We start from the raw sequence: 26,594 nt of genomic DNA, 5'->3' as shown, positions 1-26,594 counted from the left end.
GGTGAAAGATCAAATAAGCTATCAAGACTTTCTTTGTGATCTTTTGAACAAGTCCCAAAAAGTTGTAAAGCAACTAGTTATCACGAGTTATTACAAAAGACATGGTAAAAAATAATAATAATGTAAAGTAGCCCACTCATAGTAGCTACTTTTAATGGCTTTTTTTTGTGTTTCAACACAATGCACGCACTTTATACACAATATAAAATGCTTTCAAATACACTTGTTTATGAAATTATACCAAATAGAGGCCCCCATATTACCTTTTTTTAATTATCTTATGTAAATACAAATACAAAACATGTTATCAAAGAAAGAGAAAATTGAATATTAGTGTTTTGAAAAATGTTGTTAAAGTGTTACCAAGGTCTTGCCTTTTGTGCAATGAAGTAGATCGATTAACAAGCATAATTTAAATATTAATGCTTAATGCTCTTAATTATTATTTTTAGAAAAGATGATTAAATTATTGTATCATACATAGTTTTAGGTTATAAACGATTGTTAAGTTGTTCGAAATGGAACTTAACAAAATCATACAAAATCTATTATATTTCTTTGCATGTAAAATAATTTATTATTTTACTACTCTATTTTGACTTCATTATTATGTAATGAGTTTTGTAAGTTCTTGGAAAAGCTTGCTTTAAAAGTACATAATTAATGTTGGATAACCTTTAGGTACACCGAATTTGTACATTTTGAGATTATTTTCAATCAATTCTTGTAGGAATGTGTACCATTTCCATATTAAATCTTAGTTCCCTTCTTCCTAGATGTTGTAAGTATAGCATGTTTAGAAAATACATTACAAAAAAGATTGCACAAATTTGACACTTTAAAATTGAATGTAAGTAGCTTTGGTCATTGAGGATTGACATTTGTATATTTCATTAGGAAACAATGAAAATGATTGCAAGCAAAAGTTTTCAAATTAAAACTTCTACATTTTAATGTTGAAAGCAATATGTGCTTGATTTAGATGAGAATGTAAGTTAACTTTGAATCCTTAAAGCAAATTATACTTAAAATATTTACGAAAGCAAAAATATATTGTTTGTATTATTTACAAGATAACATTTACTAAAGCAAATTATACTCAAAATATTTACTAAAGTAAAAACATATTGCTTCTACTGTTTACCAGAAAACATGATGATTTTGGGGTGTTGCACTAGAGAAATGGAAATATTTATTTAAGCAAAAACATATTGCTTATATTGTTTACCATAAAACATCATGGTTTTGGGGTGTTGATCTAGACAAATGGAAAAATGGATGAACAAATCTCTTGATCATTCTCAATAGACAAGATTACCAAGCATGACAATCAGGATGATATTGGTGAAGTCTATTTCATAGTTCATCATAATTTGTTGGAGAAGGGTAAATTGATAATTATTGGTTTCACATGTTCTAAGAATTGTTAATATTTACAAGCAAATTAAAGAGAAGCAATTATAATCTTGCCTTGAAAATCAAGTTAAACCTTAGTTGCATTTAATAATAAGAGACAAGTAAGATGGGGAGTGCCTTGAAGAAATGCTTCTGAAGCAACTAGACTACTTTGGAAAGGGAAGTGATGACGGGACTAGGTAAAGTCAAGGAGGAGGTGTGGAACAATGAGGCTAAGAAAAAGATAACAAAGCTTGCTCCTTTGAAAATATAAGTGGGAAATGGACCATGGTATAACAAGAAAAAAAGTGGGAAAGGGACCATGGTATGACAAGAAAAAAGTGGGAAATGGACCATGGTATGACAAGAAAAAAGTGCCTTGAGACACTTTTCACAGGCATGATATGATAAGGAAAAAGTGCGTTTAGAACACTTTTCAAACACATAAGATGACTAAGCCATTGCCTTGGGAGTGTGAAGCCTTTAGAAATCACTATGACACTCATACCACCTTATTGAAACGTGGGCAATTATGATGAGGTCCCACATAGATCTCCCATCTTCAATTTATGATTGTAAGATATACATTTTCTTTCTCCTTTCACTTTCATAGTTGCCACAATCGATCCTACTTCATATTATAGAACTATTGAAAGTTCAAATATGGAGAGGTAGCTTGTTGGGTCGTGCATACCATTCCCCACATGAATTGGTTCTTTGCGTAGTGCCACCTTCCAACCTTTTTTTATGCGACAGCGAGATGAAAAAAGATGCCATGAAGGTTCTATACTCCCCACCTTCCTTGATGGATGCCATAAATGTTCTCAACAAGAGCGTGAAAGAGAGAACATGGAATTTGCATTTTGATATGTTCATGATCATGTACCTTAAATCAGAAACTTTAAATCTCTTACCAAGTGCAAACTAGGTGAGATGATATGGTACACCCATGGGAACCATTTCCATTTTCTACTTTTACATACTTGGCTAGTGGAGGAGCATCATGCTTGACACATAGTTTAATAGCCATTTGCTTATTGAAAATGTAACAGACAATGCTTGGGTCTCTAGTGCAACATCAAGAGAAACATTATACATGTTAGGGCCATGGAAATCATAGTTAGCAATCTAGTGCATAATGGATGATTGCAACAACGAATTTACCCAATGCCCAACAATGCTTTGACATTTCTCCTTTAAATCTTATTGTTCGTCTAATTGTTATGAGGTGGATGCTACGTCAATCACACAGGTCTGTCGTGGATAGATTTAATGGTTTTCTAACTAAAACCTATCCAATACCACAGGGGCGTGAGCTTCCCCCCCTCTCTCACACCTCTGACGTGCATAATGGACGATTGCAACGAATTTACCCAATGCTCAACAATGCTTTGACATTTCTCCGTTAAATCTTAGTGTCCATCTAATTGTTATGAGGTGGATGCTGCGTCAATCAACCGGTCTGTCGTGGATAAACTTAATGGTTTTCTAACTAAAACCTATCCAAAACCAGAGAGAGAGAGAGGGGGGTATTAACGTCGGTAGAATGTAACATGAGGGCATATACGACCAACGGTTGGACTTGAACTCAGGTAGATCATGGCCTTTTTTAAGAGAGAAAACATATGAAGCGACCCTTATGTGTGGCTAGGACCAAGGTCACGTGGGGAGGGATGCTCACAGCCTAAAGGTCAAAGTCGGATATCGAGGTCAAACGTGCGGGGACCTTCCCTCCACACCAGTGTTCGAAAAAAACTATTTTCCCAAAAAGTAAAAAACCTTCATCTAAAAATTGTGAAATTATTTATAAAGAAAATTTTCAAATTTTGAAGGTTTTTGTTCTACAACCCCTCAAAATATGCAGGTTTTTGTACCCTTAAGTTTCAAATTTGAAGGTAATTTTAAAAATCTGCAAGTGCAAATTACACTATACCCGGGTTTTTTTCGAACACTGCTCCACACGTGCGAGTTCAAGGGGGCTGCCGGCAGCAGCCGCAGGCAAGCCCCTAAACAGCAACAGTCAAAATCAAAGGAGAGTGGCCTCATTGCATTTAAAAAAAAAAAACAATACTTAGAAACCAGGGGCCCTCCTCCTTCCCTTGCCCACCAACAGCTAGCCAGCTCTCTCTCTCTCTCTCTCTCTCTCTCTCTCTGCCCTCACCTCTCCTGATCGTCTTCACCATCGCTATAGCTCCTCTTTCTTTCCATTTCCTCGCTATCCCCATAGCCCAAGCGCGTTGCATCTCCATTGCCCGAAAAGCTTTAACCCGCCATAGCCTTAAAAGCTCCCCCCCCCCCCCCCCCCCCGGCAGTGTGTTTTTTCTGTCCCACTCCAGCTCGATGTGATCCCAGCCTGCATATTTCTGCAGATTCTAGCTTTTTGCAGTTGCCGAAGCGACAGAAGAGAAGCTGCTGGAGGATCGAGGTTGGCGGATCCAAAACAAACGTTTTCTTCAGCTCAAGAAGAGCATATGTGCCCCTCCCATTGAGAGAAGCTTCTGCTTCCCCTGTCTTTTCGACTGATGGGCTGCTGTTCTTCACGGCTTCATTTATCACAACCATTAGATGGCGCTCCAGCTCATGCCACGCGACTGGAGTCAGGTTTCCCCCTCTTGCTCATGTGCTTTTGTTATGTGATCTGATGTGCCCTCGCTCAGTTTGACATAAAATCTAGCTAATTGCACACAGGTGCAGGATCTAAAGCCATCATTTGGATAGTCTGTGCCATGTGTGATGAAGCTCTACTTTCCAAAAAATGCAAAAGTGTCATGTATAATGGCACTGCAACATTCCCCTTTTTACAATGTTTGTCTTGATCATACACAGAAATATCCATTGTGAATGGTGACTAATAGTGCTGTGGTGATGCCATGTGGCAGATAACTCGCGTGCCAACGAGGCTGATTCAGTGCCACCATTCAGAGAGTTTTCTTTAGAGCAACTCAGAGCAGCAACAGATGATTTCAGTCATGAGAATATTGTGTCGGAAGGAGGTGACAGGGCACCCAACATGGTTTTCAAAGGGTGTTTAGATAACAATCGTTGGATTGCAGTGAAGCGGTTTCCAAAGATAGCTTGGCCAGACCCCAGGCAATTTGCAGTGAGTCTACATTTGAATTTGATTTTTCCTGTTGTTTTCAACTTTTATGAATGAGCAAACTAAGATGTTATTAGCATTTCATATTGATGCGAAAGCCATTTGAATGTTTTCTCTTGGGTGTGCTCAATAAAAACCCTTATGGTGGTCAGTAATCAGCCGTTCAGGAAGTCGTCCAGGAAGTCGTCCAGGAAGGCTTTACATAAAAAACAGAGGAGCAGTTCTAGAGTTCTAAGAGCAGCTTTGAGAATTTGTGGCGGCAAGGTCTCAAGGGGAAGCCAAGGGGGACAGAGCACATGTACAACAAAAGTTAGGAACTCCGAGGTGTGCATAAATTATACTTCAAGCGCCCTGGTGATGATTTCAGCCACCTAAAGAAACCAGCAAGTTGAATAGATCTATGACATCATATGCTTGTCTGGAGGATGACAGGTGTAGGTGAATTATGGAAATGTGCCAGCTTATTTGAGGGGATCCAAGACAAAGTTAGAGCTTGCACATGATACCAAGCGATGATTGATGCGGGGAACACTGAAGCCCCTCAAGTTAAGAGGGACTTTGGCAGGAGCTGGTTATTACCTGGATGCCGGTGAGAGATCAAGCTCCTCTTATGCAAGAGGCTTATACACCTTTAAGTGGTGTTTAGCAGCTGACTCAGCTGACCTTTCTCGTACATGTTAGACTATGTTGGCAAGAGGGTGTGCAACAGTACAAGGTTTGGGCATGGATTGCTTTGCATCACAGATCACAGATTTTTAAAAATCCTTGCCAAAATATTTCTTACGGCGTTGAAGAACAAGTGGGAGTTATCTTGCTCAACTCCCCTGGTTGCTATACATAGTACAAGCATATGTATCGTACAGATTGGAGGTTTATAATGGCATCCAGTGGGATTTAGGAGAGCAACGAGGTTTCAAACCTGGATGATATGGGGAATTGCAATAATTGTAATGGCATGGTAACAAGGGCTAGAGCTCCTGGAGTAAGAATGAGATAAGAGTTTTTGTAGAATGATAGTGTGTGTGTGTTTGGGGGGTGGGTGGGGGGTATATGTTAAAATGACAGGTTTGAGTCATCAGGTGTGGGCACAGAATCTAGAGATGGGACATGGACTAAAGGTGGGGACCTATTGAGATAGATATAATATTATGAGTATTTATTTTACATATGAGAATTCTCTTCAGTTTTAAATATTAGTTTGGGTACTCGCCAATACTGTTGGTTTGTTAGTTGTTGTTGCTGTTAACTATCTGAGAACCAGTGCAGTATATATCATCTCAGAACTTGCAATGCCCTTGTCCTCTGAGTATGGCCTTGCACTTTTAGGAGGAGAGGCCAAGCCCGTAGCATTGGGCTTTTGCTTCATGATCTTAGCCTCCCTTATTTGGCAAGACAAGCCTTCCTATGCTTTGTTGGCCATTATCCCAAAACATCCCTCGATGGGGATCACAACTGAGAGACGACCACACTAATGTACTTTACTTAATCAATCATGATTTATATGTCTTGTCTATCCACTTGGCATATTAATGTGTTTATACCACCGTGTCCACTTCATATAAGACCAAATTAGTAGCGATCATGTTTCTTGGCCTCAATTTTGGTCATAGCTGAGCTACTTGGTGGCTATAGGTCCACAATTCAGCCATCTTAGCCATACATCCACTATTAGGTCATCTTAGCTATTGTATCCTCTTTTTGCTGGGAGACAAGATCTCAAGTTCTTACACAAAATGTCGCTCTATGTATAGAGTTCTTGACTTATCAATAGGGCACAAAGTTGCATGACAAACATGCTTGAGGGTTTCTTTGGTTTGATAAAACCTTTTCATGTTCAATGAGAACATTTTGAATCATTGACTAAATTTAGTGATGCTCTTTTTTTTCTCTCCGTGTGTCTCAAAAATTGTGAACACTATTATAGAGTCTCTTTGGTACTTAAATTTACACTAGTGGAGTCCTTTGAATCCTGATTATAAAGTTGATGGCATTGCTCTCTTTGCAACATATTCATTGCAAGAGCATCGAGTTGAGTTTCAGTCCAACTGAACAAACTCCAACGTAGCAAAATGTTGATGGCGACATACAGTGTGTAATTTATGTCAATGACAACTTCAACTTTATGCTTGCGAAGAGGAGGTGTTGAGAAGATCCCTGATGCTTTTGATGCTAGGCAGCCAAGGCAACCATTGTTATCACCACACGGGAGGGTCCAAGATGCGGGTAATGAGGAAGTTCTTCCATAGTTCTCCTCCAGGTTGGAGACCCCCAACCAAAGCACAGCGTTGGGTCATGGGATCAGTGATACCTAGGCCTCCCTCATGGGGAGAGGCTGAACGATGACTCTCCAAGTGCAAAAATCCCACCCATCACTGTTGACCCACAAGAAGTTTCGAATGAGCCGTTGGATTTATCCAATGGAGGCCCGAGAGAATGCCCAACATGAAGTGATATACCACATGGTGGCTAGGAGAACTTGGGTGGCCACCACCATCCGGCCAGCCAAAGAAAGTCATGCATAGTTCCACTAAAGTAGCTTCCTACCCAAAGGAAACAACTCATAGCCTTGGCTACAAAAAGGAAAAGGAAAGGGGTTAGGGTAAAGCCTTACCGCATAGAGCAAGAGATTAGGAACTGATTCCCTCATGCACCGTGTATGAGAACCTGGCTATGGATTTAGGAGTACAGAGCGGAGACTCTTGGGATCCAAGAGGGTGAAAAACCCATCTGCAACATAGTGCTCTCTAAGAAATCCTAATCCACTCCAATGTAGGCTTTCTCTAAGTCAAGTAGCAGGAGTGCTATATCCTCTTAGAGCAACTATGCGAATGGTATTGCCTCTCTAAAGGTGAATATGTTATCCAAGATGCTCCTATCATGGATGGAACTCGTCTGGGTGCCATGGATAAGAGTTGGGAGGTGAGGTTGAAGGTGCAAGTTGTTGCATGTGTGGAAGCCTTAGCCCTAAGCTTGATTAAGAACAAGATGTTGATTTAAACATGATTAAGACAGAGGAGAGAGAAGAAGAGAGATAGTTGGTGTCAGGTTTTTTGTATTTAATATGGTACAAAACGGTGACTTTAATGCTTGTACATGGTTGAGCCCTTGGTCAGCCCCAAAGGGGTGACCTTTGGCTCTTGCATAACTTCTACCGAGTTATGAGATTGATGAATGAATGAATGGCTTGATTAAATGAGTGAAATGATGCCTTTTGCTTATATATGTGTGGAGGATGTTGGTTGGCCACAACAGATGTGTCCGTTCTAGCGTGCACCACAAGGCACTTGTCCTCTCTACCTGACACCTAGAGTGGACATCTCACCATCTCTCCTCTCTCTCTAGAAGTCGGCGCCCCCTTCATGAGGCCTTTTTGGTTGTATTTTCTACACTTTCTTCTTCCCAACTCCATATCCAAGCCTGCTAGTGTGTTTTCCAAGCTTCCAAGAGTGTTTCCAGGGAGTGTTCACTCTCCCACACACTCCCAATGACTGAAATCAACAAAATAGCTGCTGCAATTTTTGGTCTTTTTACTGAAAACCTTAATTTCAGCCTTTCTTTCTCAAGTTGAACCATAGGGGAAGCTTTCCCAGGGTTCTCTTCATCCTCTTGAAGACTTTTGTCTCGAAGGATCGTGATAGATTGAAGATTTTATCACTCCAAACACTTCCATCGTGAAGACTTTCGTTGTCATTGACTCTACTTGCAATTGGTAAGCTTTGATGCTTAAATATGAAGCAAGTAGCAGGACTCCATGTTCACATACTTTGTGTAGTGTTCTCTTGTCTTGCGTACTCTCTTGCATATTGTTGCTACTATGTGTTGGTGGAACAATAGAGAGCAGATGGTAGGGAACATGGGCACTTGAGAGGGTAGTGTGAGTTGCAAGTCTACATTGAAAACCACATTGTTGGCAATACTGCATTGGTATGGAAACCTGGTCAGAAATGCCCATGACAGTAGTATGTACTTGATTCTCCGAAGATCAGTATACTTTATTTGAGGGAGGGGCTGACTGTTTCGGCTCATTGTGCGTCTCTTGTCAATTCAGCAAATTACTTCTTGTATTGAGCATGTTGTCCATTAAATCTTGGTGTATTTAAGTGTATTGATTAGCATTTGTGTTCAACCAAGTTACACTTGCCCTCTTTGGGGATGAGATGTATAAGGCCCTTGGCGAGCCTCTTTGGAAGAGAACATGTTTGCACGACCTCATTGAAGGCTGATCTAAGGCCAGTGTTCATAAGGTCCCAATGATGCAAGGAGAAAGAGACGAGAAGTCCGTCTTCTCCAAGGCATTCCTTGCGGAGTAAGCTGTTGGACCTTCAGAGTGTTGAACTTCTTCATGGCGGTGGTGAGGGTGGGCTTTGTCAAAGTCACGCAGCAACAGCAGCACGCACACCACCCCAGGGCACTGAGCAACGTCGGTGGTTGGGCTTTCATCTCCTAGCCGTTGCTCCCCCCAAAAAACCTGGCTGGAGGAGATATCTATGACAAGGTGCAACCACACCCTATATATGGCTTTTCAACTTTCCATGCTCTTGCATATGGGATAATCCACCACAACTTCTAGTCATGCGATAACCCGAGAGTAGCTACGAGAATTGCCACCTCCAACACCCTCCTTCAATTCGAGCACCTCGATCAAACAGAGGTTAGGACTGCCCAGGACCACACGGGCCGAGCTCTGATACCATGTTAGCATAGTTTCCAGAAACGCCGTTTCTGGCCCATTGAAACGTGGAAACGTTTCGAAAACGTTTCCGTTTCCAAAAACGGCGTTTCCAAGGCCCTATTTTTCCAGGGTTTAGAAACCCGCGTGCTGTTTTTTGCCGCCATTCTGCGCGCTTATTTCCGCCGCCTGTTTGGAGCTGCTCTACCCATCTACCTTGCCCTCTACCCCTCTACCTCCACATCAGCCCTCTACCACGCCCTCTACCTCTACTTGGGGCCTCCACCTTTGCCATCTAAGCTCTACCAAGCAAGAATGAGTCGCACCTTGCTCGCAGCCTGCAGGACCAGAAAAACAGCCTCCACTCCTCGAATCTCTCCGAGTCTCCCGACCTCGAACCGCACAAGTAACATGGCTCGGACTCCGGATCCTTTTTGGCAGCATGTGGAGCAAGTGGGGGGTTATGCAGGATCTGGTGGCTCCAGAAAATGGAGATGTAGATATTGTGGGTTGGTCAAAACGGGGAGTGTCACCCGTGTGAAGGACCATCTTGCTCATGTTCCAAACAAAGATGTAGGGTCATTTGGGTCTTTGACATTGAACTTGAGCAAAGATGTATTTTTCAAGCTTTTGTAATGTTTTTATTAATTATATATATATGTATTAAACCCTAAAACCGAAACTCCGTTTCCCCGTTTCTTCCCGAAGGCCGAAACTCCGAAACTCCGTTTCTCGCCGTGCTCCGCACCCTCGTTTCCGAAACTCGTGGAAACTATGCATGTTAGAGTCACGCAATAGCAGCACACACACCACCCTAGGGCACTGAGCAACGTCGGTGGCTGGGCTCCCATCTCCTAGCTGGAGGAGATATCTATGACAAGGTGCCACCACACCCTATATATGGCTTTTCAACTTCCCATGCTCTTGCATATGGGATAATCCACCACAACTTCTAGTCATGCGATAACCCGAGAGTAGCTACGAGAATTGCCACCTCCAACAGCCTTGTCAAGAAGAAAAAATCTTTTGTGACCTTGTCTCTACCTTGGTATAGGAGGAGGTGTAAACATGGTAGCGGTAGGCTGCTCTCTATGTCTCGATGGCCTCTAGGGCAATCCACGTTGCCTCCATTTGGGCTCCTACCCATGCATTGTCTAGAAGTGTATTTGCACTTGAATCGGGTCTAGAAGAGGAGAGTTTGATGCCCGGATCCATGGGGGAAGTGATGGGCTTACAATTTGTCATTCTGAAAGCCTCTAACAACTCTGTAACATACCGTTGCTGAGAAATGAATATGCCATATGAGTGCCGAAAAATCTCCAATCCAAGAAAGAAGTTGAGCAACTTGAGATTTGTCATCTCAAATTCGTTACCGAGGGCAGTCTTTGTCGGAGCAATGTGTGTTTTATAGCTGCCTGTGATGATCAAGTTGTCCACATAGAGAATGACAATAGTATGCAACCCTTTCTCGAGAAAGATGTAGAGATTTGGATCAACCGCTGACAACCACTTGAAACCCTTCTGTTGAAAGAATGCATCAATCTTCTCATACCAAGCCCTATGGGCTTGTTTCAAACCATACAAGGCCTTTTTCAGCTTGTAGACCATACCTTTGGAGCTAGGAACATGAAATCCCAGGGGTTGCTCCACGTAAACTCCTCCTTTAGCTCCCCGTTGAGGAATGCCGACTTGCCATATCCTCAGTGGAAACCTCCTTCCCGCACCCAGAAATCTCAGATTGCAATGACTCCAGTTTGTTGATGTGATCCCGCATGGAAGTGGAATTAGTGGGTGAAAGCTTCAACATTTGAAGCTTTAGGGAAACTCTCTTCATGGGTGTCTTCCTATCGTAAATGTCAGAGAGTTTCTTCCAAGCAACATGTGCATGGGTATCCTGTTTGATGTGAGCGATGACGAAGGGTTGAGAGTTCAGAAGGATGAATGATCGAGCATGGGCATTAAGCCGATCCCATAGAGCAGCTTCGTGCATAAGGGTATCCCTCATATCCTCATCCTCTTCGGTGTCCGGGTAAGGCAGGAGGACCGAGCGAGTGATGAACTCCAGAAGATCGTATGTCTCCAAGATTGCTTCCACCATGACTTTCTAGATGTTGTAGTTTGTGCCATCCAACTTTGCATATACAGCAAAAGTTGGAAGAGTGGGTATCTGAACCGCCCGAGGTTGAATGGTGCCATGGTGTATCCCCTCTGAAAAACACAGACACCAAAACAGCCCAAGAACTGCTCTCTGCACTTGTAGGGAGGGTGGGCGGAATAGAAAGTGAGTGGAGAGGAGAAAAAAAACACAAAGGATGCAGACCTGCCCCTCCGGAGATGAAAACACAGGTGTAAAACATTGCGGGCTGCCACCAGGCTCGTGTGAAAATGCGGCAAAAATCAGCACCAACCAACGATCCCAGGTCTAGACACCTCTACTCTGATACCATGTCAAAGGGCAGCAGAAAGATGTAGACGAATGACAAAAATGTTGAAGCACCAAGTGAGGGATGAGAGAAAACAACAAAATGCTGATGCATTAATTCTCAAGAAGAAAGATGGATACAACCAACCTATAGGTGAGGAGTGGTCTCCGTAGGCAGAGGGATGAAGGGTGCCAGATGACCAACAAATGATGATAATAATGAGGGGGTGGGGCAGCATATATATAGTATATACTCACCATATGCACTGGATGACTCACCCATGACTCCAACACGACCTTAAAAAATGGGGAAAAATAGGCATAAATGCCATCAAAGGGTGGGCAGCCCACATCAGAGGCCCAGGAAAAATAGGGGGGTTGCCTGAACATGGGAAGGGCACTCGTAGACACCAAAATAGTCACCAACAGGAGATTATAAATGCTAACACAAGGAGCTTGCAGATTTGGCCTCGAGCCAGACAGCAGCCATCTGTTGACAAATGTGCACACTAATGTGCTTGCTTCTTCGAGTGAAGCCATTGAAGAAGCCAAGAGTTGGAGTTTTGCTTCTGAAAAAGAAGAGTGGAGGGTGGCCTTGGCCAGGGATGATGGAGTGGCTGCCAAGGAGTCCTGAAGGGTGGATGCAAAGTGACCCTCAACTGAACAAATTCAATTTGGGGCGAAAAACAGTGGGAGGAAACAGGACAGGGCAACGAAGGGGGATGGAGAAAAAATCGGGGCGGAAAGAGGAGGGGGGGACTCAAAGGGGTGGAGGGAAGAAAAAGAGAACCCTGGGAGAGAGGGGGCAGGATGGAAAGGGAGGATGCGAAGGGCAGAGAAGGGAGGAGACTGAACTGTGAGAAAAGGGGAAGGGGCAGTGTCATGGCCCTGTGAAAATGGAACAGCACAAGTGTGGGCATGGTGGTTGCTGAGTCAGAATATTGAATGATTCACATGGGGGGTGCCCGGACAGAGTTAATGATGTGTGGACATCCCTAGGTGTGAAGGGGGGAACTAGAACATTAGAATTCTAATGTTTTATGAAAAGTTGCCCCTAGGCCTTAGTGGCCCCTAGGGAACTTTAATAACAATTAAAGTGGGGAGCCCTAGGATTATTATGGAGAGGGGGCAACTCCACTTTTGGAGTGTGTGCTTCTCTCTCCTCTCTCTCTCTCTCTCTCTAGCTTTTGAAAAACGTGGAGCAAAAGGAGTTGTGGGGAAGCGTGGAAAAGCAAGGAGAAGAACTGGTCGACTGAAAGAAGGTGTGCTGCTGCTGTTTTCTCTGTGCAAACCAGCCGTACAGCACTGTACGGACAGGCTGCTGCAGTTACATGCTCTGGTACAGGCGGCGCACAGGAACTGCTGCGTGTACATCTGCTGTTGTTGCAGGCGGCTATCACAGGTGGCTGCTGGTCTTGGTACAGGCCGTACAGTGTACGGACAGGACAGAAACAAGCTGCGCTGGACAGTACTGCTGCTGGCGGCGTTGGACAGATCAGGTACAGGCTGACTGCGCAGGTACAGTCGTGTACAGATACTGGCTGCAGGCGGCGTATGCAAGGACAGCTTCTGGCACGTGTTCCGAGGCAGTACAGACTGGTACAGTGCTGTTTTTCAGGACTGTACAGACAGGTACAGCACTGAGGTGGACACAAGGAGGAGGGTACAGACAAGTACATACACACGTGTGAAGCAGGGTTGTGGAAACAAGTGCCTGCAAGTACAGATTGGTACCGTTACTTCCTCCAGTGCAGATACACGGGCTGATTTTGGTAAGCTCCGCATCTGTTCATCTATCTCTCTTTCTACTGCTTTATGTCTGTTGCAGATTTGAGCTATCTGGCCCCTTGTGAGAGGAGGGGTATGGCAGATTGACAAGGGTGGAGACAGAGGTTGAACAATACATGTATGTATGAGTTGAGATGTTGAATCATGTGCTTGAGTTATGCCAGATGTATGCTCATGGCTGCCCTGCTTAGTGGTCTTGGCTGATCAGAGGGAGGCACAGTGTGTTGCTTTGAGACACAGATCTGTGTGCGTGGATCCTCTGTGCTAAGAGGTATTGTGGGCCGTCAGATTGGACATACAGGTGTGATCTCTTGGCTGATTTTGGTTGTACTCAGCCTTTCCTACTTTTGGAATTGAATAAAGAAATACCGCAAGGGGCGCCAAGCTTTGGGGCCAGCAGGTGTCGCTTTGTTTTCAGATTTGGACACTCTAGCCCCAATCTTTTCTATTCTCATATCTAGACTACAAGTGGACGGGTGACTGCTAGTCTACCGCACTCTGGTTTCTATTAGAGGCTGGTTTCAAGGTTCCGGTTGCCGGGACCAATCATCAACTTTCTGAAGGGGGTGAGCTCGTGGTTGCCTCGAAGAAAGCCATCGCTGAAAAATTCAGCAAACATGTCTGATACAGAGGATGAGTACTTCTATCATGAAGAGGAAGAGCAAGAGACTTCTCCTGAGAGAGATGTATCTGAAGATATTCATGCAGGAGAACAGGCTGCAGATGCTGAGCCTTATGAGGATGTAACACAGCCAGAAGATGTACATGGTAAAGAGGATGATGATGCTCGGTTCAAAGATCGTTTGGCTAGTGTTATGGATGTATTAATGCAGCTCACTCAGAGTGAGAGATTTGCTGAATTTATGAGATCCCGCACAGAGCCCAAGAAAAAGAAGGAGGAGGTTCGTTCTAAGAATCTTCCACAGAGTCATAGTGGTGCCATCCCACAGGAACCATCTTTTGGCCAGTTTCCGAACATGCAGCATGCTTATGGTGCAAACTCTCAGAGTTCCTTCTATGGACAACTACCTATTCCTCAGCAGAATATGCATCCAGGTTATTTTGGTGGTGGCTCGGTGTTCCAATCTATGACTGGGGGTTACCCTCAGGGAGGCATGGGTATGCACGGGCCTTTTGGAGCTAATTTTCAGCTTGGTATGCAGGGGAATATGTATGGTGGTATGCAGTCCGGTATGCAAGGAAATATGTTTGGGGGCATGCAACCTGGAATGCAAGGAAATATGTTTGGTGGTATGCAGCCAGGTATGCATAACGGAATGTTTGGAAACATGGCTGGAATGTACGGTATGCCTGGTGTGGGAATGGGAAATGTTGACCCAATGATGGGCATGAATGTTGGGGGCAGCAATCTTGTGAAACCACTTCCATATGATAATCTAACGCCTATGGGAAAGGCGAAGGATTACAAGGAAGGGGGAGCTGCAGTGAAGTTTGATACATTCAGTGGAGCCAAAGATAAATTGAAAGCACTTACCTTTTTACAGCAGTTTGATGCTGCTTTTTCTGGTGGGAATTACACAGAGTCCTCTAAGGTGAGGAAAGCTGCCACTTTTCTCAAGGGCAATGCTTTGCAGTGGTGGTCTACTCTTCTTTTGCAGGGCATAGCACCCACTACATCGGTCCAATTTAATCAGGTTTTCTCTTCCGTATGGCTCACATCTACATTTGAGGTGGATGTTATGACTGCATGGCACAAATTGGATGCTTCAAAGTGTGAGAATTTGGAGGATTATAACAAGAAGTTTTGGGAAGCTTTACTCCCAGTGACTTCTTATCGTGCAGTGCCATTGTCTGAGCAGGTAGAGAAGTATTGTTGTGGGCTGCCCAAGGAGGTACGAGATTATTGTATCAAAACAAGAGTAACGAACATGTCACAGATGATTGAAAATGCTATGACAGCTAATGCGTTACTCACCGGAGGTTCATCTGGGTTTAAAGGCAGTAAGAACATGAGCAAGAAAGCTGAAAAATCTGGGCATGCTTCTCGTGATGCTAAAGGGTCTTCAGAGACGAGGTATAAGAAGTTGCCAATGCCCAAGAGGACTTCTGAGGAAAGACAGGCTTTGAGAGATGCTCATAAATGTTTTTACTGTACTGAAGAGGGGCATATGTCATTCAATTGTCCCAAAAGAAAGTCCCAAAAGGACTGACAATAAAGGAGAGCCCAAGTCAAAGAAACCAAAACCTTCTGGAGGCTTAGTTCCTGATCTTGTGGGGGAACAGCCAGGTGGTGACGCAACAGAGTTGTGCAGGGCATGGGGCAAAGTGAGAGATCAGAATGCCTTGATCTTCTTTGACACAGGTGCTAAAGCCAACTTCATTTCACCAGATTTGGCTGGCCGATTGGGGATTCGCGCAGAGGAGATGGGGCCGTTACATGAGGCTAATATGGCTTGTCCAGGGTATGCAGAACCCGTTACTCCTATCATTGGGAAGCTTCGGCTTCATTTGCAGGGTTATGTGGACAGCGAAGAGTTCTTCATCATGCCTTTGGATGGCTGTGATGTTTTATTGGGGATGCCATGGTGCCACAGAGTACATGCGGTGGTGGGATACTTACAATAGGAAAATCACTCTGACTCATAGAGGGAAAGAACATGTATTGGATGTAAAACTCAAAGGGGAATCTGTTCCTATTGTATCCGCTTCGGCGATTTCACCAGTAATGAAAAAGCATCTTTCCGCGTACTTGATTTATGTAAAGGATGCACAGGATGATGAGTCTAAGTCTAATTTGTCTATGTTAGATAAGGACATGACTGATTTCTTATGTGGGTTTCAAGACTGTTTTTTCGAGTCATTGCCAGGAGAACTTTCTCCTGAGAGGCCGGAAGATCATGCCATTGATTTGATTCCTGGTAGTACTCCACCGAATAGACCGTTGTACCGTGTTAGTGCAGCCCAACAGGAAGAGATTATGAGTCAGGTGGCAGGAGCTTCTGAATAAAGGGTTGATACAGCCTAGCTCATCACCCTTTTGCTCACTTGTGCTCTTAGTGCAGAAAAAGGATGGTTCTTGGCGCATGTGTATTGATTACAGGGCGCTCAACAAGAATACTATCAAGAATCGATTTCCCATACCGAGGATCGATGACATTTTGGACCGCTTACAGGGCTCCACAGTCTTTAGTCGTATTGACTTGAAAAGCGGGTAACATCAGATACGCATTAGATCCGAGGATGTGCATAAGCCAGCATTCCGAACCACGTTTGGGTTGTATGAGTTCTTGGTTATGCCCTTTGGTTTGACAAATGCGCCTGCCACATTTAACAGAATGATGGACAGGATTTTCAGGCCTCATAGAGAGTTTGTCGGCACATTCTTTGATGATATGATTGTGCATTCACGAACTGAGGAAGAGCATAGAAGGCATTTGGCCATTGTGTTTGCAGAACTCAGAAACCATAGGTTGGTTGTTAATGGCAAGAAGAGTGAGTTCTTTTTGCAGGAGATACATTTCTTGGGGCATATTGTGTCTGCGCATGGAGTCCGTATGGATCTAGCAAAGGTGGAAGCAATACTTAATTGGCCAGCTTTGAGGACTGTGCATGATGTACGCAGTTTTCTAGGATTGTGTTCCTATTACAGGCGGTACATACGGCACTTTGCTGAAATTGCTTCACCTCTTCATGCCTTGACAAAGAAGGCAACTCCGTTTAGATGGGCTGATCGGGAAATTACAGCATTCAAAAAGCTCAAAGAAAAGCTTACTTCGGACCCAGTATTGGTGTTACCGGACCTCCGAAAGGCTTTTGTTGTCCAGTGTGATGCATGTGGAAGTAGCATTGGTGCAGTTCTCATGCAAGAGGGACATGTCATAGCCTATGAGAGTAGAATATTGCAAGATGCTAAGAAGCATTTACAGGTTTATGAGAAAGAGATGTTGGCTGTAATTCACGCTCTTTCTACATGGAAACACTACTTGCCTGGGGCTGATTTCACTGTGCAGATAGATCATCAGACCTTGCGTTATTTCCTCACGCAGACTAAGCTTTAAGAGAAGCATATGCGTTGGGCAAACTTTTTGTCTATGTTTCACTTCCAGATTGTGCATGTGGAAGGCAAAAAGAATGTAGTGGCAGATGCTTTGTCACGCAAGCCACAGGTCTCTGCAGTTTCACTTGCTTATCATCATGAGCTTGATGAAATGAAAGAGCAGTATGCCCATGATGAGGACTTTGAAAGGTTGTATGATCAGATGTCTGAGGGTCAGCGGCATGAGCACTATACTCTCAGAGATGGGTTTTTATTGATGCATGGCAGACTGTGTGTTGCCAGGCCATTGCGACTCAAGGTTATGATTGAAAGTCATGCTCCACCGTATGCAGGTCATAGAGGTATTGACGCAACGGTAAAAGCAGTGGAGACTTTCTTTTATTGGTCAACCTTGAGAAGAGATGTTGATGCCGTTGTGAGGCAATGCATCGTATGTCAGAAGGTAAAGTTTGACCGTCAAAAGACACCAGGGTTATTACAGTCTTTACCTATTCTAGATAGACCTTGGGAGAGCATTGCCATGGATTTTATATTTGATCTTCCACGGACACATACGAGCAATGATGGCATCTGGACTATCATATGCAGGTTCAGTAAGCAGGCTCATTTCATTCCTGTGCGTAAGACGATCAAAGTGGATCATATGGTGAAGTTGTTCATGGCGAACATCTTCAAGTATCATGGATTGCCTACGTCTATCATTAGTGACCGAGATCCACGGATGACGAGTTTGTTCTGGAGAGAGTTGTTTGACAACATGGGTACAACTCTCAAGTTTTCATCGTCATTTCATCCACAGAGTGATGGTCAGTCAGAAGAGGCTAACTCGACAGTGTTGGATCTTCTCAAGTGTTATGTGTCAGAGCACAAGCAACAATGGGAAAAGTATCTTCCTTTAGTGGAGTCTGCATATAACAACACTGTACGTACCTCGACAGGCAAGCTGCCTTTTGAGATTGTGGAAGGAGGGAAGAAGGTACCACCCATTTTGCATACAAAGGATAAGATCTTTGAGGCTGATCAGTATGTGGAGAGTCTGGATGAAGCTTATCGGAGAGTTAAGTTGGCACTCAAGAAAACTCAGCAGAAGCAAAAGAAAGCCGCAGACCGTCACAGACGTGATTTAGAGTTTGCATTGGGTGATTGGGTTCTTTTGCGCTGTGAAAAGGCTAGACTCAAGAAGATGAAGGGTAAAGAGCGCTTATTCCCTAAATTGAGCATGCGTTATTATGGGCCTTTTCAGGTATTGGAAAAGATTGGTGAGATAGCCTATCGTTTGAAGCTACCAGATCACTGGAGGATTCACAATGCTTTTCACGTGAGTCTCCTTAGACCTTTCCGTGGGGATGTGCCTGAGGATGTATCAGATGAGGCTCAGCCAGAAGTTGAGGAACTTGATGAGGTTCTGATTCCAGAGCAGATACTGGCACATAAAGAAAGGAAGGTACGAGGTAAAGTTTCCCGTCGCTATCTTGTGAAGTTCAAGAACTATTCACCGATGGATGCGAAGTGGATGGAGGAAGGTGACTTAACAGATTCACCTCAAGTTTTGCAGCTTTATCTCGATGCCTTTGAGTTAGAGCCGACTCTTGTTGTGGCTCATTCAGGTTCAGCAGAGCATGGGTCTGGAGCATTACCTGATGCTCAAGAGGGGGGTAGCACCTCCACTCCCTTGATACAGACAGGCTCAGATGACATCTAGAGGTCACTTGGTGCAGTTTTTATCTCACCCGAAGGTACTGATGGCTGACAGTACATCTGTTTATGGGACTTCTATGATATATGTGTACTAGTCACATGGGATTTTGTGGATATGTATGGTTCACAGTGGTATACAACTTGGACTATTACTACGCCATTGTTTTGCAGTGAATGATGTTGATACATGTGCATGGCTTAGAGAGATTGGGACGCTGATCTTGCCATATTGTATATTTCACTTTGGATATTTTGCTGTATCACCAGAATGCAATCGAGGACGCTTGCCATTTTTCAAGAGGGGGGTATGTCATGGCCCTGTGAAAATGGAACAGCACAAGTGTGGGCATGGTGGTTGCTGAGTCAGAATATTGAATGATTCACATGGGGGGTGCCCGGACAGAGTTAATGATGTGTGGACATACCTAGGTGTGAAGGGGGGAACTAGAACATTAGAATTCTAATGTTTTATGAAAAGTTGCCCCTAGGCCTTAGTGGCCCCTAGGGAACTTTAATAACAATTAAAGTGGGGGGCCCTAGGATTATTATGGAGAGGGGGCAACTCCACTTTTGGAGTGTGTGCTTCTCTCTCCTCTCTCTCTCTCTCTCTCTAGCTTTTGAAAAACGTGGAGCAAAAGGAGTTGTGGGGAAGCGTGGAAAAGCAAGGAGAAGAACTGGTCGACTGAAAGAAGGTGTGCTGCTGCTGTTTTCTCTGTGCAAACCAGCCGTACAGCACTGTACGGACAGGCTGCTGCAGTTACATGCTCTGGTACAGGCGGTGCACAGGAACTGCTGCGTGTACATCTGCTGTTGCAAGCGGCTGTAGCAGGCGACTATCACAGGTGGCTGCTGGTCCTGGTACAGGCCGTACAGCACTGTATGACGGCCGTACAGTGTACGGACAGGACAGAAACAGGCTGCGCTGGACAGTACTGCTGTTGGCGGCGCTGGACAGATCAGGTACAGGCTGACTGCGCAGGTACAGTCGTGTACAGATACTGGCCGCAGGCGGCGTATGCAAGGACAGCTTCTGGCACGTGTTCCGAGGCAGTACAGACTGGTACAGTGCTGTTTTTCAGGACTGTACAGACAGGTACAGCACTGAGGTGGACACAAGGAGGAGGGTACAGACAAGTACATACACACGTGTGAAGCAGGGTTGTGGAAACAAGTGCCTGCAAGTACAGATTGGTACCGTTACTTCCTCCAGTGCAGATACACAGGCTGATTTTGGTAAGCTCCGCATCTGTTCATCTATCTCTCTTTCTACTGCTTTATGTCTGTTGCAGATTTGAGCTATCTGGTCCCTTGTGAGAGGAGGGTATGGCAGATTGACAAGGGTGGAGACAGAGGTTGAACAATACATGTATGTATGAGCTGAGATGTTGAATCATGTGCTTGAGTTATGCCAGATGTATGCTCATGGCTGCCCTGCTTAGTGGTCTTGGCTGATCAGAGGGAGGCACAGTGTGTTGCTTTGAGACACAGATCTGTGTGCGTGGATCCTCTGTGCTAAGAGGTATTGTGGGCCGTCAGATTGGACATACAGGTGTGATCTCTTGGCTGATTTTGGTTGTACTCAGCCTTTCCTACTTTTGGAATTGAATAAAGAAATACCGCAAGGGGCGCCAAGCTTTGGGGCCAACAGGTGTCGCTTTGTTTTCAGATTTGGGCACTCTAGCCCCAATCTTTTTTGTTTTCATATCTAGACTACAAGTGGACGGGTGACTGCTAGTCTACCGCACTCTGGTTTCTATTAGAGGCCGGTTTCAGGCAGGGGGTGCGAATGAAGGGCTTGGGTGCAGGCAGGGTGCAAGGGTGGGAGAGTGAAGCCAAGAGTTGGAGTGCTTGCTTCTTCGAGTGAAGCCATTGAAGAAGCCAAGAGTTGGAGTTTTGCTTCGGAAAAAGAGGAGTTGAGGGTGGCCTTGGCCAGGGATGATGGTGTGGCTGCCAAGGAGTCCTTCTGAAGGGTGGATGCAAAGTGACCCTCAACTGAACAAATTCAATTTGGGACGAAAAACAGTGGGAGGAAACAGGACAGGGCAACGAAGGGGATGGAGAAAAAATCGGGGCGGAAAGAGGAGGGGGGACTCAAAGGGGTGGAGGGAAGAAAAAGAGAACCCTGGGGGAGAGGGGGCAGGATGGAAAGGGAGGATGCGAAGGGCAGAGAAGGGAGGAAGACTGAACTGTGAGAAAAGGGGAAGGGGCAGGGGGGTGCGAATGAAGGGCTTGGGTGCAGGCAGGGTGCAAAGGTGGGAGAGGGCAGGGGCAAAAATGGGGGAGGGGCTGGAGGTGGGGCAAGGGGGGGAAAAGGCAGGAGAAGAAGAAGAGGGAGGCACAGAAAACGAAGGCAGGGAGAGGAGAGGGGGTGCGGCAGCGGCTGCTGTATCGCACGTAGGGGGAGCTCCTCGCATTTGGTAATGCTTGGTTAGCAGTCCAACTGGTGGATTTTGTGCGTGATGTCATTCTTTGCATCCATGCTGTTTTGCATTGTGTAGTTTAATCGAGCGAATAATTAAGATCTCGGGGCATGCTTCTGTTACAAAAGCTGCTTTCAAAAAGCTTATCATATTGCAACAGTCATTTTTTCTAGATGTGAAACACCAGTTGCCAGTCCATATATTCTAAAGCCATTAATGAATATTTTCTAGACTTTTCTTAAATATGATGCATCAAAGTCCTTGTCACACTGCATGTAACCTGCTAAGATGTGAAAACACACTTCCAGCAACCAATGACAGTCATCATTCCAAATATACTCTGCAGCATCAGCCATGAGATTTAGACAGTATGTCACACAACCTTACAGGTAGCCATTGAAGAACCAAAGATAGTAGATTTGTTGAACTTTGAGTCTTAACAGATTGCTCTATAATGGAAAAAGAAGAAAGATCAAATATTGTGGAAACTTGTTCTAAAGCATAAGAATCCATTTTATCTCATGCATGTTCAGATGTTCTGTGGACATGTAATAGTTCGAATGACATCCTGACTTTGTTTGTGTATATGGCTGATTGAGCCTGAGACCTTAGGCAGGTTTGGTTTTTCCTTAATTTTTTTTGAGGTTCGTTGCTTAGTACAAATAACTTAATCGTCAAGTCATGAACACGGTGAAGGTTCAAAAGACCAAAGGGATACATTGAAACTTGTCTCATTTTGTTTGAATCAACATTCTCTAATCCTGTAAAATGTTTACTTGCAGGAAGAAGCTTGGGGTGTGGGTCAAGTTCGCTTCAATAAAGTCGTCAATCTTATTGGTTGCTGCTTTGAGGGCGATGAGCGGTATTTAGTTGCTGAATATATGCCCAATGAAACCCTTGCCAGGCATCTTTTCCACTGTATGTAACAAAAGGAATTTAAATTTGATAATTTTTTATCAAAACAGAGTCTTTTTTTTTGTGGGGTTGGGGGGCCGGGGGGGAGTACAATTAAATAAAATTTAATTAAATTCACTATGCTATTAGTCATCAAAAAGCTGATTTACAGAGGCACATGCACAAACTTATCATGGGAGGGGTATGCAGGCTCCTTGGGCATTGGGTTGCATTTCTACTGCCTTAAAAAGTGTCCACATACAATTGGGGGATTTAACGATGGGAGGTTGTAGAGCAATACCTTGAAAAGCTGCCTTCATCAAGTATATATTCTGGTTGGGTAGTGAGACAAGCTTTGTGCAAGGAGAAACCAGGTAGACTTGTGGGATAATAGTGGCAGGATTTTGCTTATGGATATTCTTTGTGCTCTACTATGTTGGATATAAAGCAAAATCTTGCCAAAAGATCTCATGCATTTGGGGATTGTGTATAGTTCTCAATTGACTTGGTTCTGACAGCGCCACCGCTGCTAACTAGGGTCTGGAGTCCATGGGGTTATTTAATTTTTACAGGCCTGTGGACAGCTGATGAAAAGTTCGATTCAAGACGTTCAACGCTAGTAGTCACAAGATTGGCCCTTTCTTTTAGTGATACGTTTTGGCTGTATATGCTGTTCAAAAGCATCAATAAGAGTATGATGGACAGATAAAGCTTGGGCAATGTCTAAGCTCAGTGCTGTCGAGGCAAGCTGAGGCATTATGTTGTCGAAATTGCTGCTGGTAGGGCAGATGCCTGAGTTCCGGCTAAAGAATCTGAATGCCTTGTTGAGCATGGCTCAAATGAAGGTCAGATGTGCACCTTTGTTGGTGTGACAGGGGAAAGACTTCAAATTGAGATTTGTGATGCATAGAGGGATTTTTAGCACAACATTTATCTTAAAAAATTTTGGTACTTTTGAGCTCAACAGTTTGGACACATTCCCACTAATATGTTTTTTTATCTGACGATTTTAAACTGAGTTGGACACGTTTCTCATCATGAACTTGAAAAGTTGTAGGGGACCAGCACCCAATGGAATGGGCAATGCGGGCAAGGGTGGCCTATTTCATTGCCCAAGCGCTGGAACACTGTAGCAACAATGGCCGTCCATTGTATCATGATCTAAATGCATACCGTGTTCTTTTTGATCAGGTGATGCCTTTGTCTCATGTGTTTCACAGCCTGTCTATCTCTTTCTTTTTAATGCATAGCACACATTTTCTTATAGCTTTAGTTAGTTCATATGATTCTCAATGACTGCCCTATGCAACAGCATCCTTGACCTGTGTTGGCTGAAATGTTGCAGGAGGGTAATCCGCGGCTCTCATGCTTTGGCCTTATGAAGAATAGCAGAGATGGAAAAAGCTATAGTACAAACTTAGCATACACACCTCCTGAATATTTGAGGACTGGTAACAAATTTTCCTGTCTATTCATACATGAATTATGCATACTTTATCAGGTGCTTCTCATGAAGTGGTAGATCCCATATTTCAACTGAAAGGGTGCTGTGATGACCTATCAAACTGGTTGCTTTTTCAAATTGGGACATAACATTCCTTGTCACCATTTCTCACTCCTTAATTCTTAAATTATATGGGGTCTAGTAACATTTGCTTGCCTGTTGTAACTTTAGCCTCACCGATTTTCTTATTTCAAATCATTACTTGCATTTTATCATAGGATGCTCCAGTTGACCAACAAGAGGCAAAAACTTTAGTGCGACAGGTGGCCACACCCACTCTCTCGGGGTGGGGGGTTAAGAGGGTCATGAGACCCCTCGGCTCTTTGGTGAGGAAAAGCGCCCCCCCCCCCCCCCCCCCAACTCCTTGCAAAAAATGCTCGTGATATTTGAACTGTTGACTCAACCTTTCAAGCCATTTGACCACCAACGGCTCCCAACCTGGCGAGACCCATTCAATGATTCTTTGATTCCATGGAGATGATCATCGCCTCTTCAGTTTTAGCTCTCTCAAGAGTTCCTCGGTGGCCCACGTCAGATAATGGGACACCTGGTGGGTGGATTACGTTTTTTTTTTTGGGTGCCTCCCTATCGAGACGAGCAACTTCGTGGAGGTGGTAGCTCTTCTTTGTATCTGTGGTGGTGCACCACTCCTACCCATCGAGCATGATGTGGGGGCTGCTGTTTTGTCACATGAGTGACACAACGGAAAGACTTAAATATAGATTAACGTTAAGCACATGAGAGATTAATGCTAATCAAAATTGAATAAGACACAATAGAGGAGGAGAGATATACCTAATCTATTGTATATTGCAAAACATGCTATATTTTGGTAGCTCTTGCTTACTTGGGCCAACACTCTCAAGCTTGGGTGCTTCTCAACCCTAGGCGAGTCCATTGTCACCTTTGCCTATGTTGCCACGAACTCCGCTACAAATTCAGGTGCAACTTCCCTTGCAATTTTTCTTCTAGTGGTGCCATGCTTGCCGTGCTTTTTCCTCCTGTCAGCATAGATTCGGCTTCCAATTGGACAAAAATTCTTGTTGCGGTTTGAACTTGACTTCAATCTCTTCAACACTTTGCCGATGGTAGGCATCTATCTCTTCACATTCTTGAGAGTATGCAAATGAAGCCATTTCCTACCTAGGTTAGACCTAGGCTAAGACATTTGCTGCATAGTTGCAATGAAACACGTTTCATTCCAACTGAATGAAACGAAACGTTTCATAAAAATGAAATGCCTTTCTTTCATGTAGCCTGGGAAAACCTACGAATTTCAGCGTTTTTTATCCAAAGAGCTCGTCTTTCGAAAAAAACGTCTTAGGCGATTGTGAAACAGATTGAAGGAGCTCTTGCCTTGCACAAATCAGTCCCTACCAGCTCCTCCTGCACTTCCGAAGTTCCGTGCCCCCTCCATCTCTCAGGTTGGTTGTGTTGATTTGTGCTTTTTTTCTTCGATTTTGCAAAAAAAACACAGATTTTGAAATTTGGGGGTTTTCATGCCATGGTGCCAATCTAGCCTTGCTTTTGTCAAGATGATGCCTCGCACTAAGGATGCCATGTGGGCCCATGTCACTCCTGTATCTAAATATGGTGGTTCAGGCACACAAAAGTGGAAATGCAATTTTTGCGGGGTTTGCTCAGGAGGGTCCATAATCTGTGTTAAGACCCATTTCATTGGTTTAACCGGGAAGGCATTGGTGCATGCAAACTTGTGCCTGCAAACATCAAAGCTGAGCTACAAGAATGGAAACGACTGCAATTGGCAAGACGCGGTTGTGGGCCTGTGCTTGAGGATATTGGGGCTAGTGAGGATATAGGTGATGCATCAAAGAGAACACGGTGGGGTTCATTGGAAGATGCACAAAGCCAAGCAAGATTCGGGGATGTTGGTAGTTCCACTCCCACGGCAATACGAACCCCTTTGCCCGCAGCACCTAGAGCCTCTCTAAAGAGAGCAAGCATTCAAGCAAGCATGCAAAAGCAGGCAATTAAAGATGCAACTAGGGAACTCACTAGGCTTTTCATCCAATGCGCTTTGTCTTTTCACATTTTGTGCACGCCATGATGGAAAAAGGCTATGAGGGCAATTAGCCGCATTGGATGTGAGTGGGAGGGACCCTCCTCTGAGACCTTGCGCACTAAAGAGCTCAGAAGAGAGCAACTAGTTGTATTGAGCGGCATTGGATGTGAGTGGGAGGGACCCTCATCTGAGACCTTGCGCACTAAAGAGCTCAGAAGAGAGCAACTAGTTGTATTGAACTTCCAACTATTTGCCTTCTTGTTGTAACTTGTATCGTAGCTTGTAGGCTTTAGCCATAGTTGTCAAGTACGATACCGTACGGTTCGTACGATACGATACTGTATGACAAATAACGATATGATATAATATTTTTTTTCCCTTATCGTATGGTCTTTTAAAAAAATACTTACAAACTTTAGTATTTTCAATTTCAAAGAGAAGACAAGTTGTCACATGACACAAACCAAAACTCCATTAAAACCAAGTTGAAAACATACATAGATGTTAGGCTAACGCCTAAGTCATACAATGCGAGGCGCTCTAGGCACATGTAGCCGTAGTAGTAAGTACAAAAAGTGGTGCACAAAAAAGAGAGGCTAGAGGGTTAGGGCTAGAATCTAGATAGAGAAGTGATCACTATCAAAATCAGAGCTCTCGCTAGGATCA

The 26,594-nt window shown here is 44.1% G+C and overlaps 1 protein-coding gene across 2 annotated transcripts in view; it reads left to right on the top strand.

Annotated features, from left to right (window-relative positions):
* The first annotated feature begins 3,443 nt into the window (after positions 1-3,443).
* LOC147631226 (serine/threonine-protein kinase BSK1-like) overlaps positions 3,444-26,594 on the top strand; it is a 57,100-nt gene continuing 33,949 nt past the window's right edge. Inside the window, exons 1-5 of one of the 2 annotated variants that reach the window (XM_086809560.1) lie at positions 3,444-3,996; positions 4,275-4,495; positions 22,290-22,425; positions 23,459-23,592; positions 23,747-23,852. In XM_086809560.1, coding sequence (XP_086665686.1) covers positions 3,918-3,996; positions 4,275-4,495; positions 22,290-22,425; positions 23,459-23,592; positions 23,747-23,852 — 676 coding nt within the window. In that variant the 5' untranslated portion in view covers positions 3,444-3,917. Of the gene's footprint in view, positions 3,997-4,274; positions 4,496-22,289; positions 22,426-23,452; positions 23,593-23,746; positions 23,853-26,594 lie in introns of both variants that reach the window. The other variant, XM_086809558.1, reaches the window with a different exon arrangement.

Source organism: Cibotium barometz, chromosome 15 (genome assembly GCF_041138505.1).
Source record: "Cibotium barometz isolate CiBa-2024 chromosome 15, ASM4113850v1, whole genome shotgun sequence".
Lineage (NCBI taxonomy): Eukaryota > Viridiplantae > Streptophyta > Polypodiopsida > Cyatheales > Cibotiaceae > Cibotium > Cibotium barometz.
The sequence above is the reverse complement of the archived record's forward strand: the minus strand, read 5'-3'. Positions and strand labels throughout refer to the sequence as shown.